Source organism: Sparus aurata, chromosome 13 (assembly GCF_900880675.1).
Source record: "Sparus aurata chromosome 13, fSpaAur1.1, whole genome shotgun sequence".
Taxonomy (NCBI): Eukaryota; Metazoa; Chordata; class Actinopteri; order Spariformes; family Sparidae; genus Sparus; species Sparus aurata.
Window position 1 is genome coordinate 19,664,384 of NC_044199.1, and position 15,953 is coordinate 19,680,336.

Consider the following 15,953-nt stretch of genomic DNA (forward strand, 5'->3'; position numbering starts at 1 on the left):
TAGCCGGGGCGTTTATTTGTTTCAATCACTTAACAGACCAGGCGTTTATTTGGGACAGACGTTTAATTCCTTCCTCTCAAAAATCCGGGATGAAAATGTCACAAACTTCTCCAGCTTCTCGGTGAATTCTCTGGCATCCTTCTGGGCAATACTTGTCTTCTGCAGGTGAAGTTGTTGCAGCGGAGGAAACGATTCAGCCAACCAGCACTCACTGCAAACTCCTCATCTCTGCTGTCACTCACGGTGGCTGACATTTGTTTCTCCGTCGCCCTGATCGTTTTGCGGGACACTCTCTCGTGGCGTGCCCGTTTGCTGATAACTCATTCCCGCATATTATCTCAGGCTCCTCGCTAGCCTTCTTCCTCCCTCCAGCAGGCAGCCTGGCCCTGCTGCTGTCCTCCTCGGACAGCTCCGTTTGATTTTTTCGCCAATCTCTCACTCTCTTGGGGTCGACAGAGAAACGTCTAGGCGCAGAATAAATAAATAAATAAATAAATAAATGGCCGTCCATCGGCCCATTATTGATCGGCCCACCCTATCATCATGATGTTACGCTACTGGTTAAAGTTAGATGCGGTGAAAAAGCTTGAGATGTTCGGAATGCCCTGCCGGAGTTGCGAATGTCTTTTATCCCTCTCCTGTTTTGCTTTTAATTTAGTGGCCCAACCCTAACCCACCGCTTTAATTTTTTTCCCATGTTTTTCCTTTCCTCCATCATCGCCCAGACACAGACAGTAAAACAAACAATCAGTCATTGGTGTACCATCACCCCTTTAGGAGCCACAACGCCGGGTTTCTGTGGGAATTAAACAGCAGTTCATCTTTAAAGACTGTCTAAAGCGGCAAAAAAAATTTGTTATGAGTTTGTCACACCATAGAAACATGTATCATTGACCACTGAGCCAAATTTGAAAGATAAAAAAATTGCTAAGTATATAAAATTAGGTCTCAAAATCATGGAAAAACAAGCACTTCTTTCTGCTGTAAAACGCTGGGGGCGTGTCAGTTAGAGGCGCTGGAACCACGGCCATGCAGCGCGGGGGGGGGGGGGACACGTCATGTTAATGACGTCGGTGTCTCCCCAGGTGTTCCCCTTGTCTATCTAAACCCGCGACAGTTTATAATCATATGGATGCTGTTATAATGTGTAGTGATTGAGATCCTGACCCACCAAACATCCTGGAAAGTGATGGAGTGAAGTTTTTCGCGCTAAATTACATAATTATACATAATCACCATCAGTAAACAGGACGCCGTCTGACTCTGTCACTCACGGGGACGGAGGCTGTTTTCTGGGGGAAAGCTCCCTGAAGTCTCGGTCAGGAGGGCTGGCGGTCGCGGTGATTTATTTTCGTCAAACACTCGGTGAGTTAAACACTCTTGTGACAAGCATGACAAACGCTGTTTTCTGAGCAGAAATGTGAGGGAGAGTCGATAGGACAGGCGGAGGACGGACAGGAGGACAGAGCTTCTCCACATACAGCTGTGGTATTTGTTTTCCTCATATAAGTTGCCAAAGACAGTTACAGTTACTACGTTACTTTTGTTCGGTCATGTAACGTTGCTTTGTGGGACATTTCTCTGTATTTAGTTGAGTGAAGGACCTGTGCAGTTATCAGACTGCACGGCCGACACGCCCTCGCTCCGCGCCTCCGGATTATCCGTTCACACTGGGACGGCTCACCAATAATGCAGCCCTGATACTACCGCCACATACCGCCGGTGGGATCCGCTGTCAGCGGGACGGAGAGGATCGGCTGCGGCGTGGCGGCCACATTATGCCGGTGGCACTCGCTGTCAGCGGGATGGAGAGGGTCAGCAGCGGCCACATAAGGCCGGTGGCACTTGCTGTCGTCGGGAGGAGAGGATGCAAGCCGGGGACGGAGAGGGTCGGTTCGTGAGGGTCCCAGTGACCAGCGTCAACGGACTCTGCAGAAATCCAGACATTACCTGGTGATAGTTGCTGAAACTATCAGGGGTAAAGTGGACACTGCAGAGACGGGTGTTGGTGGTGATGTTTAACTCCCCACAGTAACGTTAGCTCCTCTTGACAAAATCGATCCACCGTTTCCTTACGTTGTCATCCGAAGGAAACTTAAATAAGCTAACAGTGCCGTCACCCTACACACTGTGGCATCCAGGAAAGATGCAGAGCGATGTGGAGGAGACATGACTGGTTAGCTGACTGGTTGGCTGGTTTGCTAGCTGCAAACTATTGTAAGCAATGCTATCCAAGACTCGAGAGCAAGTGGGAGAACCGCTGAAGCTGACACGCTGAACATATTTATACCACCTCCACAGCAGGTTTATGCAAATCATGGCCGCGTTACGTAACACATGATTTCTTACCCGCCCATTAAATCCTGACCACAGAAATGTTGAAACACAGTTTGTGAGCCTAGCTCCAAAAATTCTAAATGGCCGAATTGCTTTTACATGTTTTAAGTAAACACATTTATGACCTGTTTAATGTGTTTAGAAGAAAATGGCTGATTTGGCTTTACACGGACTTTAAGGCGGAGATGCTTCACTCTGTCTGAAATGAGATTATTTGGTTGGCCATAATGCATGGTGGTAATTCAGACTATAGGAAGAGTTTTGAAGAAGTGGCTTCAGAATTAAGCGTTGTTTGTTTAAAAAAACAAAACAAAACAAAAACTGTATGACAACGTTTAGTAGCTATAAAATCATCACACATAGCACATAGCAAGCAAAATTAGACTTTTAATTGTAGGTTTTTGAGGCATTATAAACTTAAAGAGACAATAATGCAATATATATAAAAGCAAGATAGGAAGTAATAATCTAGTGTGCTATAATGCCAATGAGGTATAATATAATTTGACAGTAATATTCCTTCCACCCCTGGTCCTTATTAAAACGGTCTGAAATTACCAGCTAGTAACTCAACAGCATTGTATCACCAACAGTATGCCTAATATAGTTATCCATGATGAAAGTGTTCAATTATCTGTGCCAGCATATCTCTGGTTATATGCAACATGCTGATTATCCCTAGCCCATAACCTTTTCAGTGAATCCCCAGCCAGCTGCCACAGTCTCTGCAGCTGAGGATTTGGAAAACATAATGATATTATGCTAATGTAGAGACATTGCTGGATTGACTTTTCTACTGATTGGGATTAGTGCTCCTATCCATTTTCCCACCCACACAGCAATAGATTAAGGTCTCTCTGTCACCAGAACATGCTTTTACTATTGCTGGTGCTGGTGTTAGGCAAGCGGGCTTGTTTCAATGCAATTATTTTATTTTATTTGTGTAATGAGTGCTTGCCCTGAGCTGTCATTGCCCTATAGAGACATTTGAAACAGTAAATCCCAAATTCAGTGACAGACTGCTACTGTGTTGTGTGGATTTTAAATTCCTTTTCTTTTGAAATTAAGGTATTCACCAAAATAATCCCAAGATTGTCGTCTCTTACATTTATACATCTTTGCACAAAAAGAACTGGTATCTATTATTGGTGCATAATTAGTGCGTAACAAATAGTGTATTGATAATGTCTCCCTATAATTTCTACTCTACAATTTGAGATTAGTCTAGTAGTTCTCCTTTTAAAGGGTGACTGAATAGAAAGTCGCCATTATTTTCTACCTAACATCCCACCAGCACAAATTTATGATACAATATCTCCACAGCATAGAGGGACTTGCTATTCAAAGTTAATCAACAATCATGTACTATACATACATTTGCTAGTCATGTGAATCACAATTTTACTGTTTAAAACAGTTACATCATTGTCTTCTGCAACTTTGGAGGAATTTTGTAATGTCTGATAAAATGATTTAAGTGACATTGCTTTGGGCTTAGTGACCACAAATCTTTAAGCTAAAGCTTGCTTTGGGTGTATGGATGACGTCTTAAAAAAACACTGGTTACATGACAGGAAATGTGGGGACCAACTTGTTGAGAGCTTGACCTAATTTAGTCATTGCTATGGTAACTGCAGCGCATGCAGATTCGGCTGCCAGTAGCTCCTGTACGTTTGCTAAATGTATGCCCTGTTCTTGGCGCACAAATACAGTCAAATTGTATATACAGTATCCTATATTTGTGTCCTATATTTGTGTAGCATGAAGGAACAATTAACTCGTTAATTTCATTATGCAACCATATGTTGTATAATGACAAAAACACCTTAAACCTTGAAACCACGCAACAACTACAACTACACCTCTATTCAGAACCAAGCTTTTGTTGAATGAAGATGCTGTATACTGTATCTTTAAACTGTTTCTGTTTAGAAAACAGCTCGTGGAGTGCTGTTTGCTTTGGCATAGTTTTCTGTGAAAACGGGTGTCTAGGGACTATGTGCTATGGATGTTGATTGGCGATGTTGGCCAATAGCACTGACTATGTTGGATGAAAAACTCCAGCATGTTCTTAACTCATGGCATCAACATGGCAGCTTGGTACACAGCCTTAAGCTTCCATCTATGACACTCTACCTTATTCTCTAGGGTCAGTTTTGCATGTGAAGCTCCACAGTCAAGTAAGCAATGATATGCTATAAAATATGCAACAAAAGACCAGGGATTCCAAAACTTTTTTCATAACACGGACCTGATAGTAGCCATCATTTTCCTGACAGAATGGGGAATGGGGGGGGGGGGGGGGTTGTTTATAGCCTCATTAGCTATCTTTTCCCTGCAATATCCTTTGAATCCACATTTGCAATGGAACCAGATTTCATGAAGTTGTCAACATATGTTCGCTTGAATTTTGCTTTTTTTTAATTTCTATCAATGGGCCTTTTCAGATTAATTTACCCAGCATATGATTTTCATGTACTAGGTAGATGTATTGAAAAAATAAACCAAATGTTGATGTTCATGGTTCAGTTTACTATCTTACGCTTTCGAAATAGCGGGAGGAATTAATTTTCTGATGTGATTTTGACCCCTTCACATTTAAGTTACTGGATAATCATATACAGAATGACTATATGGGAAATTGCCTAAAAGCATAATGTCACATAATCCAACAATCTGGAACAACTGGTATACTAATGGAGCAAGGACATTTAATGGATGGACATGGTAATACTTTAAGTAACAATTTTCATTTAGATTGGTCATGTAGTTAATTTCTTTTAGTTGTCAAAGCTTTTAATTCTTTGACGAATCTGATCGAAGTAATATTACAATGATCTTCTTCTAAAATACTTTACTCTGCCTTTCAAAAGAAACAAAATATTTCAAAGGCTGTCAAGATTAAACGCTATCAATGTCAGAGCTAGAAATCTGTCATTACTTTTGTTACCTAAAAGTTCCTTTTAATAACAATGAATGATATTAATCTACTAAAAGTAAAATGTAATTTAGATAGGAATGAATTTAGATTTGGTCATTAAGATACTGGATCTCAGGAACATCTTTCTAAAGCTTTTTGTGGGACAGAATGCATGATGGGTTAGCTACAAAGAATGTAATGACTTTTAATTATCACTAACATTTGGTGTTTTTTGCTAAAAAAAGATGTGGAATTTTTGACAAATAATATTTGATGATAGTTAATTATATATTTACAGATGTAGATGTTATAGTAGCTTTTTATTTTGTGGCATACAATCATTTAAAGAGGCCATTTTCTACTTGTCATAGAACGCTGCTTGGATTTACTATCAGATGTGTACAACAGTGATTAGATTGAAGATGTTTGTGAAGATTTTTTTAAAAAGCAAATGTCAGAGTGATGGCTGGTATGGTCAACATTTTATATGTGTGTCAATTAGATACTGCTGTAATTCAACACAAGCTATTCACTCATTTTGGAGGTGAACATTCTATCAAGGTCACCATAGGTCACTTATTTCCCAACAGGACCTTTTTAATAATGCATTTCTTCCTATGTTTCTTTCCTTCTACGCAGGCACCCATACATTTCTGACAGAGGGGGAGCATGTGGAACTGGCAGCCATCACCAAAGAGCAGTCAGGAACGTATGAATGCATTGCTTCTAATGGAATCTTAGAGCCGGATGTCAGGACAGTGCAAGTCACCGTAAACTGTAAGGATCAAAACTATCATTGTGGAAACATATGGAGGGGAAAAAAAATGAACATAATACATTTATCTTGTACACATCTTCAATTCAAGTCTGTTATTCAAGTTATGTTTTTTTTTTTTTTTGGTTAGTATTTGACCATTACACTTCTTTTCTGTTCTTTTTATTGTTTTGTCTGTGAATCAGCAACTGTTATTACAGTTTAACTTGGATTATGAAATAGTTTGCACAGATTCATGAGGGTTCTTATCTTCAGAAGATTTTTAGCTTATCAAGACTGAGTCAACTGAGAAGATGGAACCGGATACTGTTTCAAACAATGTAACAGGCTCCCTCCTTGTCTGTAAAAAAAAATTGAAGATACCTATGTACAGTAGTGCTTCTCTGGGAGCAGACAGTACAGGGCAAACCACAGTAGAGAAAAAAAATATATATTTGAGCCCACACCAGGATACAATTGACACCATTTTATCAGAAATCACGTAAAAACATGTTTTTTCTCCATGAATTGTTAATGAAATTGAGACTATTTTTACTTACAGTCAAATTAAAAACAACAAACCCTTGTTGTTAATAACTATTAATAAAGTGGTCACATTTGTATCTTGTGTGCACTGGAATATTGATTTTTTTATTTTTTCTATCCCTTTCAGTCTGTATTTGGGCTGCTGCTTGTTCATCATTGTGTCATTCACATTTACAGAAACAAGAACAAAAGCAGCACAAACACCAGGCAATGTGTTTTTTTTCTCTTAATGATGCCATTGTAAAACTAATTTCCCTTTGCTTTATAGATCCTCCCTTTATTTCTAAAGCTAGGAGTACGGGTACTCCAATTGGACAAAAAGGAATCCTGCAATGTGAAGCCTCTGCTGTCCCGAGGGCAGAGTTTGAGTGGTACAAAGAAGACCGCAGGCAAGTTTCTCCTCTGAGCATCATGATTTCTTCAGGCTAGGAGTTGTTTGAAGTCAGTATTACAAACTCACAATGACACCTACTCTGCCTGAGGGTATGGACTTACTTTATTTGAAATAAGCTAGCCTGTATCTTCTTTGTTGTTAAGTCTTGTCTTTGTACACTTCTTACAGTACATTCTTACTTTAAATAAGATGCTTTTTAATTAAATTAGATAATCCCTGACCCACTGCATTGGCAAAACAAATGTTTTAATAGTATTATGAATAAAACAAATAAAAAAGAAGAAAAAACTAAACCATCTTATGTCAAATCATTTGCCCGGGGCCACACTTCAATAATCTGCACTTGAACAACACACCCAGGAAAGTTACAAAGTAACCATAGTGGTTGTTTCTCATAAACATTCTATTTTTAAAGCTGAACAGTACATGAAAATATGATTGAAAAACCTTTGACATGACAAATAAGGCTCAGCAAAGCTATGCAGTAACAGAATGTTGATTTACAGTATATTTGATCATGCTGCCCCCCGGCTGTTAAAATGTGATATTAGTTTAGTGCTTTCTTCCCACTAGTGGCAGTGAATGTTGTAGATTTAGCCTAACCTTTAACATTAGGCTAAATCAATATGTTCAAGTGAACTGCATACAGTTTGTGAAGTTATTCATTTGAAACAGGCATATAAGTTTCTCGCGTTGATATAACCACCGTAGGGCATGGATTTAGCATTATTAGCATTAAAAGATAGTATGGCAAATTTACATAATAGCGGCCCAGCTGTAACACTGGTACTGGTGTTGCCACAGACAGTCTGTTAATGTGAGGGGTTACAGATCCAGTCTTAATCCTGGATAAAAATCCTGGATAAAAACTGCTTAAAGACTCATTGGGGCCATCCCAATAATATCAAACATGTTTGATATTTTCAATTTAAATCTGGATGTTTACATTGGGGGGTGGCTGTAGCTCAGCGGATAGAGCAGGTCGGCTAGTGGTTGAAAGGTCGGTGGTTCAAATCCCAGCTCTGGCTGAGCTAAGCTGCATGTCGAAGTGTCCTTGAGCAAGACACTGAACCCAAAATTGCTCCTGATGTGCAGTTGGCACCTTGCACTGCCATCAGTGAGGGCCCTGCGATGAGCCGGCGACTTGTCCAGGGTGCACCCTGCCTTCGCCCAGAGACAGCTGGGATTGGCTCCAGCAAAAAAAAAACCTGTGACCCCGTAAAAGGGATAAATTGGTTACAGACAATGGATGGATGGGGTTTGATATTCAATTTAAATCTGGACGGTTACATCGGTGGGCGGCTGTAGCTCAGCGGGTAGAGCAGGTCGGCTTGTGATCTGAAGGTCGGTGGTTCAAATCCCAACTCCGGGCTGAGCTAAACTGTATGTCCAAGTGTCCTTGAGCAAGACACTGAAATTGCTCCTGATGTGCGGTTGGCACCTTGAACGGCGGCCTCTGCCATCAGTGAGGGCCCTGCGATCTGGCGACCTGTCCAGGGAGTACCCTGCCCTTGCCCAGAGACAGCTTGGATTGGCTCCAGCATATACCCCATTATGACCCCATAAAAAGGGATAAAGTGGTTACAGATTACAGATTATATAGGTACTTTCTGAGTGGGACCACAACAACCCATGAGAAAGGCATTCTGGGGCAGGTTACAGTGCTGCCAAGCAACAGTAAACATTCTAGCCCGTGAGGCTAACATAAGCTAGCATACTACTGTTGACAGTAGTTTCTGTTGACAGAAACTTAAAATTTCACCTGCTAATCTCCTTTTTGTTTCATGTTAGAGGATCACATGTGAGCCCAGCTTCAGTCAGCCATGAAGCCAGAGTGCTGAAGCCACGCCCCGCTGCTGAACAAAGCAATGTTCATTGTTTATTCACAGTTTATTAATATTGAATGAGTCGCCATGCACCAAATTCGACACGGCACTTCCTTGTTCTCAGCAACAAACTGGCAACAACAAGGACATACAGACAGAGATTTCTGCTTAATGTAGATTATAGTATAATGCAGTCTTTCCAACTGAAAGCTAGATACTGGAAAGATGTTTATGAGCAGTCCCAGAGCTAGTTAGCTGATGTGAACACAGGCAATGTTGCACTGTTTGGGCCCTGACGGTTACAGCTGTAATGCTCGTCAGTCCACAAAAGACATAATCAGTCTTCAAGAACAAAAAGATCGAGGACGCTGATAAAATAAACGACTGGCATCTGCAAACATGAAATAAGGCAATGAAACAGCAGCAGAGGAAGAGAAAAAACTTAAATAAGGCAGTGAGTAAGGTTCAAAGTTTGGAATCTAGAGAGGGTTTTTTCTTTCATAGCCCACAGTGTATAATTGTATTGCATTTCATTTCATGCTGGTACACATTTAAAGTAATTATCAGAATCTGAATCAGAATCAGCTTTATTTGCCAAGTATGAGAACACATACAAGGAATTTGACTGTTTTATATATATATATATATATATATATATATATATATATATATATATATATATATATAAAATATATATATATATATATATGTATATATATATATATATATATAAAATATTATTTACTGTGAGGATTTATGTTGTTCAATTATGTACAGGTAGTATACTGAACATGATAAGACATTATAAGACATGCATGAAGTGCAATTTAGTCCGTAAATGTAAAGACTGTGAGTGGATGATTTTGGAGTCAGGGGGTTACTGACACTGGATGACTGATCAAGTTGTATCAGTGTGACGGCCTGGGGGAAGAAACTGTTCTTGTGTCTGGTTGTTTTGCCTGCCAGAGGGGAGAAGTTAAAACAGATTGTGTCCAGGGTGTGATGGGTCTGCAGAGATGTTTCCTGCCCATTTCCTGACTCTGGATGAGTATAGGTCCTGGGTGGTGGGCAGTTTAGCACCAATGATTTTTTCTGTAGTCCAGTCTGTTCCTGTCCTGTTTGGTGGCTGATCAAAACCGGCCAATGATGGAGGTGCAGAGAACAGACTGGACTTTTGCCGTGTAGAACTGGATCAGCAGCTCCTGGAGCAGGTTGAACTGAGCTGACGCAGGAAGTACAGTGCCTTGCAAAAGTATTCACCCCCCTTGAACTTTTCCACATTTTGTGAAGTGGAAGGAAAATGATACATGGTTTTATTTTTTATTTTTTTACAAAAAAAAAAACAGACAAGTGTGGTGTGCAAAAGTATTCACCCCCTTTACTCCGATACCCTTAAATATAATCCAGTGCAACCAGTTGCCTTCAGAAGTCACCTAATTTGTAAATGGAGTCCACACGTGTGCAATCTAATCTTAGTATAAACACAGTTGCTCTGTGAAAGCCTCAGAGGCTTGCTAGAGAACATTAGTGAACAAACAGCATCATCAGCATCATCATCAAGCTCTTAATAACACCACTATACTAAACAATATCCCTTTATATTCTGAAGCCTTGAATAAAATAAATGATAACTACACAGTGTGTTGCTCACTTGCTCAAGGGTGTCTGGGTTGGGACCGGTGAAATAATCTATGGGTGGGCTCACTGGGCTGCTTGGGGTCTCTGGTGAGATCATCTCCACAGGAGATGATGTACTGGGCCTGTCGCCTATCACAAACCTGGACATGAAAAGTAGAGGAATAGTGTGGGATTGGTTAAGTTTGAACAAGATTACATGCACATAATGAGTCTGCATGCAATAAGAACTTTGGATAGTTGGCTAAAGTATGGAAAACAATAGTATAATGATCTGAAAAATGGACAAACACTAATTTTATTTTAGAAAGACAGTACAGCTCAACATAATGTATAGACAATGAAGCATAACATCGAGGAAATACTTGTAATTTGTGTACTGCATCATGAGTAATATGTATGCAGATGTTTTATTGTAACAGTAGTTAATCAGTGTTTTAATAATTTTAACTGTATAATGTTAAACTGTTGAAAGGACATTAAACCATAAACACTGACTGAAAAAAGTATGTAAAGCATACATATTTGTTAAGTTGTTAGCTCAGTGTCCTTCATGACCAAATAGGGGTGTGGGCACGAAGAAAGGTGCATGTTGGCACTTTAAACACTTTAACTCTGGTGACCTGATTTGGGGGATGTCATTATAGGTAGAAAGGATCCAAAACTGTGAAAATAGCAGATCTACATGCTCAAAACACATCACATTGCAACATGTGAGTTGTAAGCTTGTAGATCTGCAATTTTGTGTGGCATCCTTTGATGAAAGTATGAAATAGGGCTTAAGTGGTTAATAAAAAAAGCAACTAATCAATTAATCAGGATAGTATATGAATATGGTTATTGTTTTCTAATACTTTAGATAACTAGATTTAGTTGTAACACACCACACCATCCAGAGTTTGCTATTTATTATGTCAAGTAAAGTTCATAGACAGTTAAGCAACCGTTCTGAACCTTTTATTTTAATGAATGTTTATCCACACCTTTCTAGAAGGCACATACTTGCTAACCACGGTATCACTGCCTCCTTCACATGGTGGAGAGACTTCCTCAACACTTATTTTTTTTCAGCCTCCTCCTGCACCATAAGGGCAGTGGTAATGGGAGCCTCACTCTCTTCAGACTCACATGAAGGACCCGCTGCTGAAGCTGCAGCATCGGTGCTGCTAGCCCCGGTCAGGCCAGCCCCTGCAGCATCTGCGTAATTGTTTTACTTTTAGCAGCCTGTGCTGCTAGAGCTTTTCTTTTCCTTTCCCTCAATTTTTCCGCACTGCCTTTGAGTTTTTTACTTCTCCATTTTTGTTTTTCGTGTGCTGGTGTGTTGTTTTGTTCTCTCGCTCTCTCTCTCATCATCGGATCCTCATCATTAAAAGTGATTGGATGAGGGGGGGTCTAGAACATGCATGGGTGGGAATCCTGGGCCTCTGTAGCCTCTCATAGGGCCATTGGGCCAGGTATTCTTTAGACAGACAAGCCACTGGGCCAGTCATCACCTCTCTGCTGTGTCTGCAGTTGAGCACTGTCGGCCGAGCCGATGCATGTCTCTCTCCCCGGGCTGGGAGACAATAGTTACCAAGGGAAGGCGAGGCATGGCAAAAAAAAAAATTAAAAAAGTTAGATAAATAAAAATTAAATAAAAAACGTCCATCGGCCCATTAGTTAGTAAAAGTTAGTAATTATTATAGTGACCGGCCCACCAGGAAAAATCCCGGTACTCCCAATCCACCCCTGCCTGGACATCCCATAGAGAGTTGCTGCTCTTCCAACTAAACATTCCAGAAATATTCCAGGATCGATGGAAAACGGCAAAAAAGTGTGACCAGTTGAATGTTTAGACATTAAAGTTCCTCCCGAGTGTGTTTGATGAGGGAAGGGCAGCTTATTATGTGACAAACAAAAACAAAGAAAGTGCTATGGAGTGAAGCACTGGGGCAGCCGTTGGATCTAAGTCATTTAAATTATGACAGCGATTTGACAAAAAGCCCCAGAAATGGACAGTCGAGCCTCTTAAGAAAAGTGCATATACTGTTTCAATTCTTTACTGAAGCCTTACAAGCTCTTCCCCTCTTTCTTCCAGGCTCTTCAATGGACTAAATGGGGTTAAGATAGAGAATCAAGGTAGACAGTCCATGCTCGTCTTTTTCAATGTCTCAGAAGAAGACTATGGAAACTACACCTGTGTTGCCATGAATACCATGGGGATCACCAATGCAAGCATAATTCTTTATGGTAAGAATATAAGAAATGCTGTCTCTCAAAACTGTATACTGAGGGTCAGTTCTGTTTAGATTATTCTCATTTATTTTCAAAGAGAATATTTTCATGGCTGCTTCTTTTCATGCTAGCATCTGTGCACATAAAAAGAAATCAGTCCCGCATAAAGGCCACCCACTGTATGTTATTCACTAATTTCTACCATTTGCTAGTTTCCATGGCAATTGCTTAACCAATGTATAGCTCCGATCTGCCTGAGGAAATGAGCCACATGAACATTTGAATTCAAGTTACATATTCATATTGACTTCGTACTGAAGCAAAGCACTGATTTCTACTGAGCTGTGCACTGCTGACCTGTGTGATGGAGTTCATTTTGTGTTGTTCTGCTGCAGGTCCTGGTGCGATGCATGATGTGAACGGGGCTGCTGGGTTGCCACAGTGCTCCATATGCCTCCTGCTGATTGTAACCTTATTCTACCTGCTGAAGTTCTGATGTGAAATTTGACAACCTTCAAGCTTCTCTCAGTATTGTACAGCCAGAACAGACTATTAGTCCTATAAGAAGAATGGAAAACCAAGAGCGCCAGTGGTCCACACTTAGTTTTCTTTCTATTTCTTTCTGGCTTTGCACTGGAGTCTGTTCTCTGTTGGTTCGCGAAGAGTGAGAGGCGTGAATCCAGGGAAGGGAAAATTTGGAATAATGCACTAATTTGATGATGGCAGAACTACTGAGTTTGTGTCTCCCCAAACCTTTTTGTATGTGAAAAGGGAAAAAGAAAAAAATACATGTAACTATGGATAGTTGACTGTTTATTGCCCAATATTGAAGTGTACATTCAGATTATAATTATTGTGTCACGTCCTGTTCAATATCTGTATAATACCATTAAGCTTTTTTTAAGTAAATGACAAAAAAGGAAAAAATGCAACGTGATTGTTGAATTTTACTGTATTTTTACAGTTGTATGCAAAACAAAGGAACAGTTCCTTGATGATAAACAGAATAATAAATAGTACACCATGATTTCTCAGGCAAAGTCCTACAGCATAGTGCATCCAAATTTTTATTTCCATTGTAGTGTGTGTAGAAAATGTACAAGTGTGTACAGACAATTCCTGCATTGTTTTAAAAAATGCATACAGTTAGCAAATGGCATTTTTGAAACACCTAATTACAGTGTCATAGCAGCTTCACAGCATGTCCACACTGAGTAGAAAAAAATCTGAAATGAGCTTTCCAGTATGTTAAGTGTAATGTCGGACAGGGGTGCTAGTCAAAATGCAACATTTTTCTCAGAGTAAAAACTTGAAAGTACCGTTAACTTACAGTGCCGGTATTGGTATCATTAACTTGTTAGTGGGTGATCTCATTACCAATGGGTACCTCTTACTAAGTTCTGGTCTTAATTTGGGAAACCAATTTTTACTTGTAAACAACCATTTTCCATAAACTGCTAATGATACTTTTGGCTCTTAAAGTCTTGTTTTTAATGTCGCTACTAGTATGATTATTTTTTAACCATGTTTTTGTGTCAAAATTGCTCATGGGGACAACATTATTTTTTTTTAATTGATCAAATATTGAGTGAGATCGCTACTAAACAGGCTGCAGCTCAATTCCTGCAGGCAATTGTGTGCAGTCAAAATGCTTGATTTTGCCACTGACAGATAATTAGTATCTGACAACATTATGGAAAGTGTCCCTACATAGATAGAACACTGGTCAAATGATAAGGTCCTTTTTTCAGGGGCGGTTCTAGGGGGGGGCCAACAGGGGCCAGTGCCCCCGTAACTCTGAGTCTGGACCCCCCTGTGGCCCCCCTGACAGGGAGTCTGCTAAATAATACAGTGACAGATTTCTTGCAATGATTTTGTTCTGAAGGGAAAGGCAGAAATAAAGTGTCTCAGCAGTTTACTACCCAATCAAAATTGTTGAAATTGAATTGAAACACTGCTTTGTCTGAATGAGGGATTTATCCTTTTTTCCGGGTTGTATGTGCCCCCTAACAAAAAAGCCGGCCCCAACCTGGCCCCCCTATTAAAACTGGTCTAGAACGGCCACTGCCTTTTTTGATAGTCATTTTTGGAATTTGCATAATACAAAACTCCAGAGTATAGTCTTTAAGTTTCTGTAAAAGCCCGTTGGTCATCAAGTTCCCTCCTTGATTGACTAATAGACTGTTTTCTATTTTATTTTTACTTGGAGTCAAGGAGTCAAGCAGGTTATTGCAGCTTAAAACTAATTATGTGTTTGTTTCTCTATTGACCATCAACTGAAAAATAAATGGTACTTGATGATAAATGGTAATCCTCTTTAAAATATCTCTTAAAATAAGATGCAGAATCCACCATAAAGTGAGAGAAGAGAGCTAGCAAGTTTTATCTTATTCATCAAAAGCATACTAGTTTGGGATTTTTAAATTTGTCTTTCACACTGTCCAGGCTGTTTCTTTTTCATTCATATTATATTAAAGGTTGGTATAGTTAGAATTAGCTTTATCAAATACAGTAAACTCCACACCCATTTATCGTAAAGGTTAAGTAAACAAAGTATAGCAATGTAAATCAAAAGTATGTACATTACTTCTCTACAATAACATGACTTAGAGAACAACAAAAGCAGGGATTGTGTTTAGATTACTTACTTGTATCTTAAGTATACATCTATACATTGATTTTACAGTCTAGTCTCCAGGATAACATGTTGGCAGTTTACGTTTCTGCAAACCACTGATAGGTTCACACTTTTCGTGTCATCCGTATCCTATTGATATTTTTACAAAATGTGGCAAATCACACAATCACAGATTACATGTTTATTACCATAATGTCATATCAGGGAATAGTGGTTGGGTTACAGACAAGAAGGCCACCAAGCCATCGACTGCAGTTTAAGACTGTATTTCAGCCCTTTTAAGAGGGACACCGCTGGATAATTTCAAAGAGTCAAGGACAATTTCCAGACATGTTTGTGACCGTTTTAAGCCAAAACATGATCTTTTCCTACCAGTGTTTTTGTACCTAACCAAATCACAAGCACAACACTGTTACAATAGCCTATACGATAAAACGAATCAACCCAAAGAAACTTAAAGTCGTAATAAGAAAAGATGTAAAGTTTCAACATATCTTTGTTTTGTAGATACATGAGTTGCCAACATATATTCATGCGATTGGGTTGTATTTTATTTTCATTCATTTAAGATGAATATAAACTGGAGTATGTTTCTCTAATTAGCCTCTTCACATATTCATCATGTAAATTAACTTTACCATCAAGGTTTATGCAAACATACTCTGCCAGTCAACCAGAAAACAGGTGTG

General features: G+C 39.6%; 1 protein-coding gene across 2 annotated transcripts in view; it reads left to right on the forward strand.

Annotated features, from left to right (window-relative positions):
* opcml (opioid binding protein/cell adhesion molecule-like) overlaps positions 1-14,092 on the forward strand; it is a 626,228-nt gene extending 612,136 nt beyond the window's left edge. For both annotated transcript variants that reach the window (XM_030437862.1, XM_030437861.1), the window contains 4 exons: positions 5,897-6,034; positions 6,826-6,946; positions 12,490-12,641; positions 13,022-14,092. In XM_030437862.1, the coding sequence (XP_030293722.1) occupies positions 5,897-6,034; positions 6,826-6,946; positions 12,490-12,641; positions 13,022-13,122 (512 nt within the window). In that variant the 3' untranslated portion in view covers positions 13,123-14,092. The remainder of the gene's footprint in view (positions 1-5,896; positions 6,035-6,825; positions 6,947-12,489; positions 12,642-13,021) is intronic.
* Positions 14,093-15,953: the final 1,861 nt, after the last annotated feature.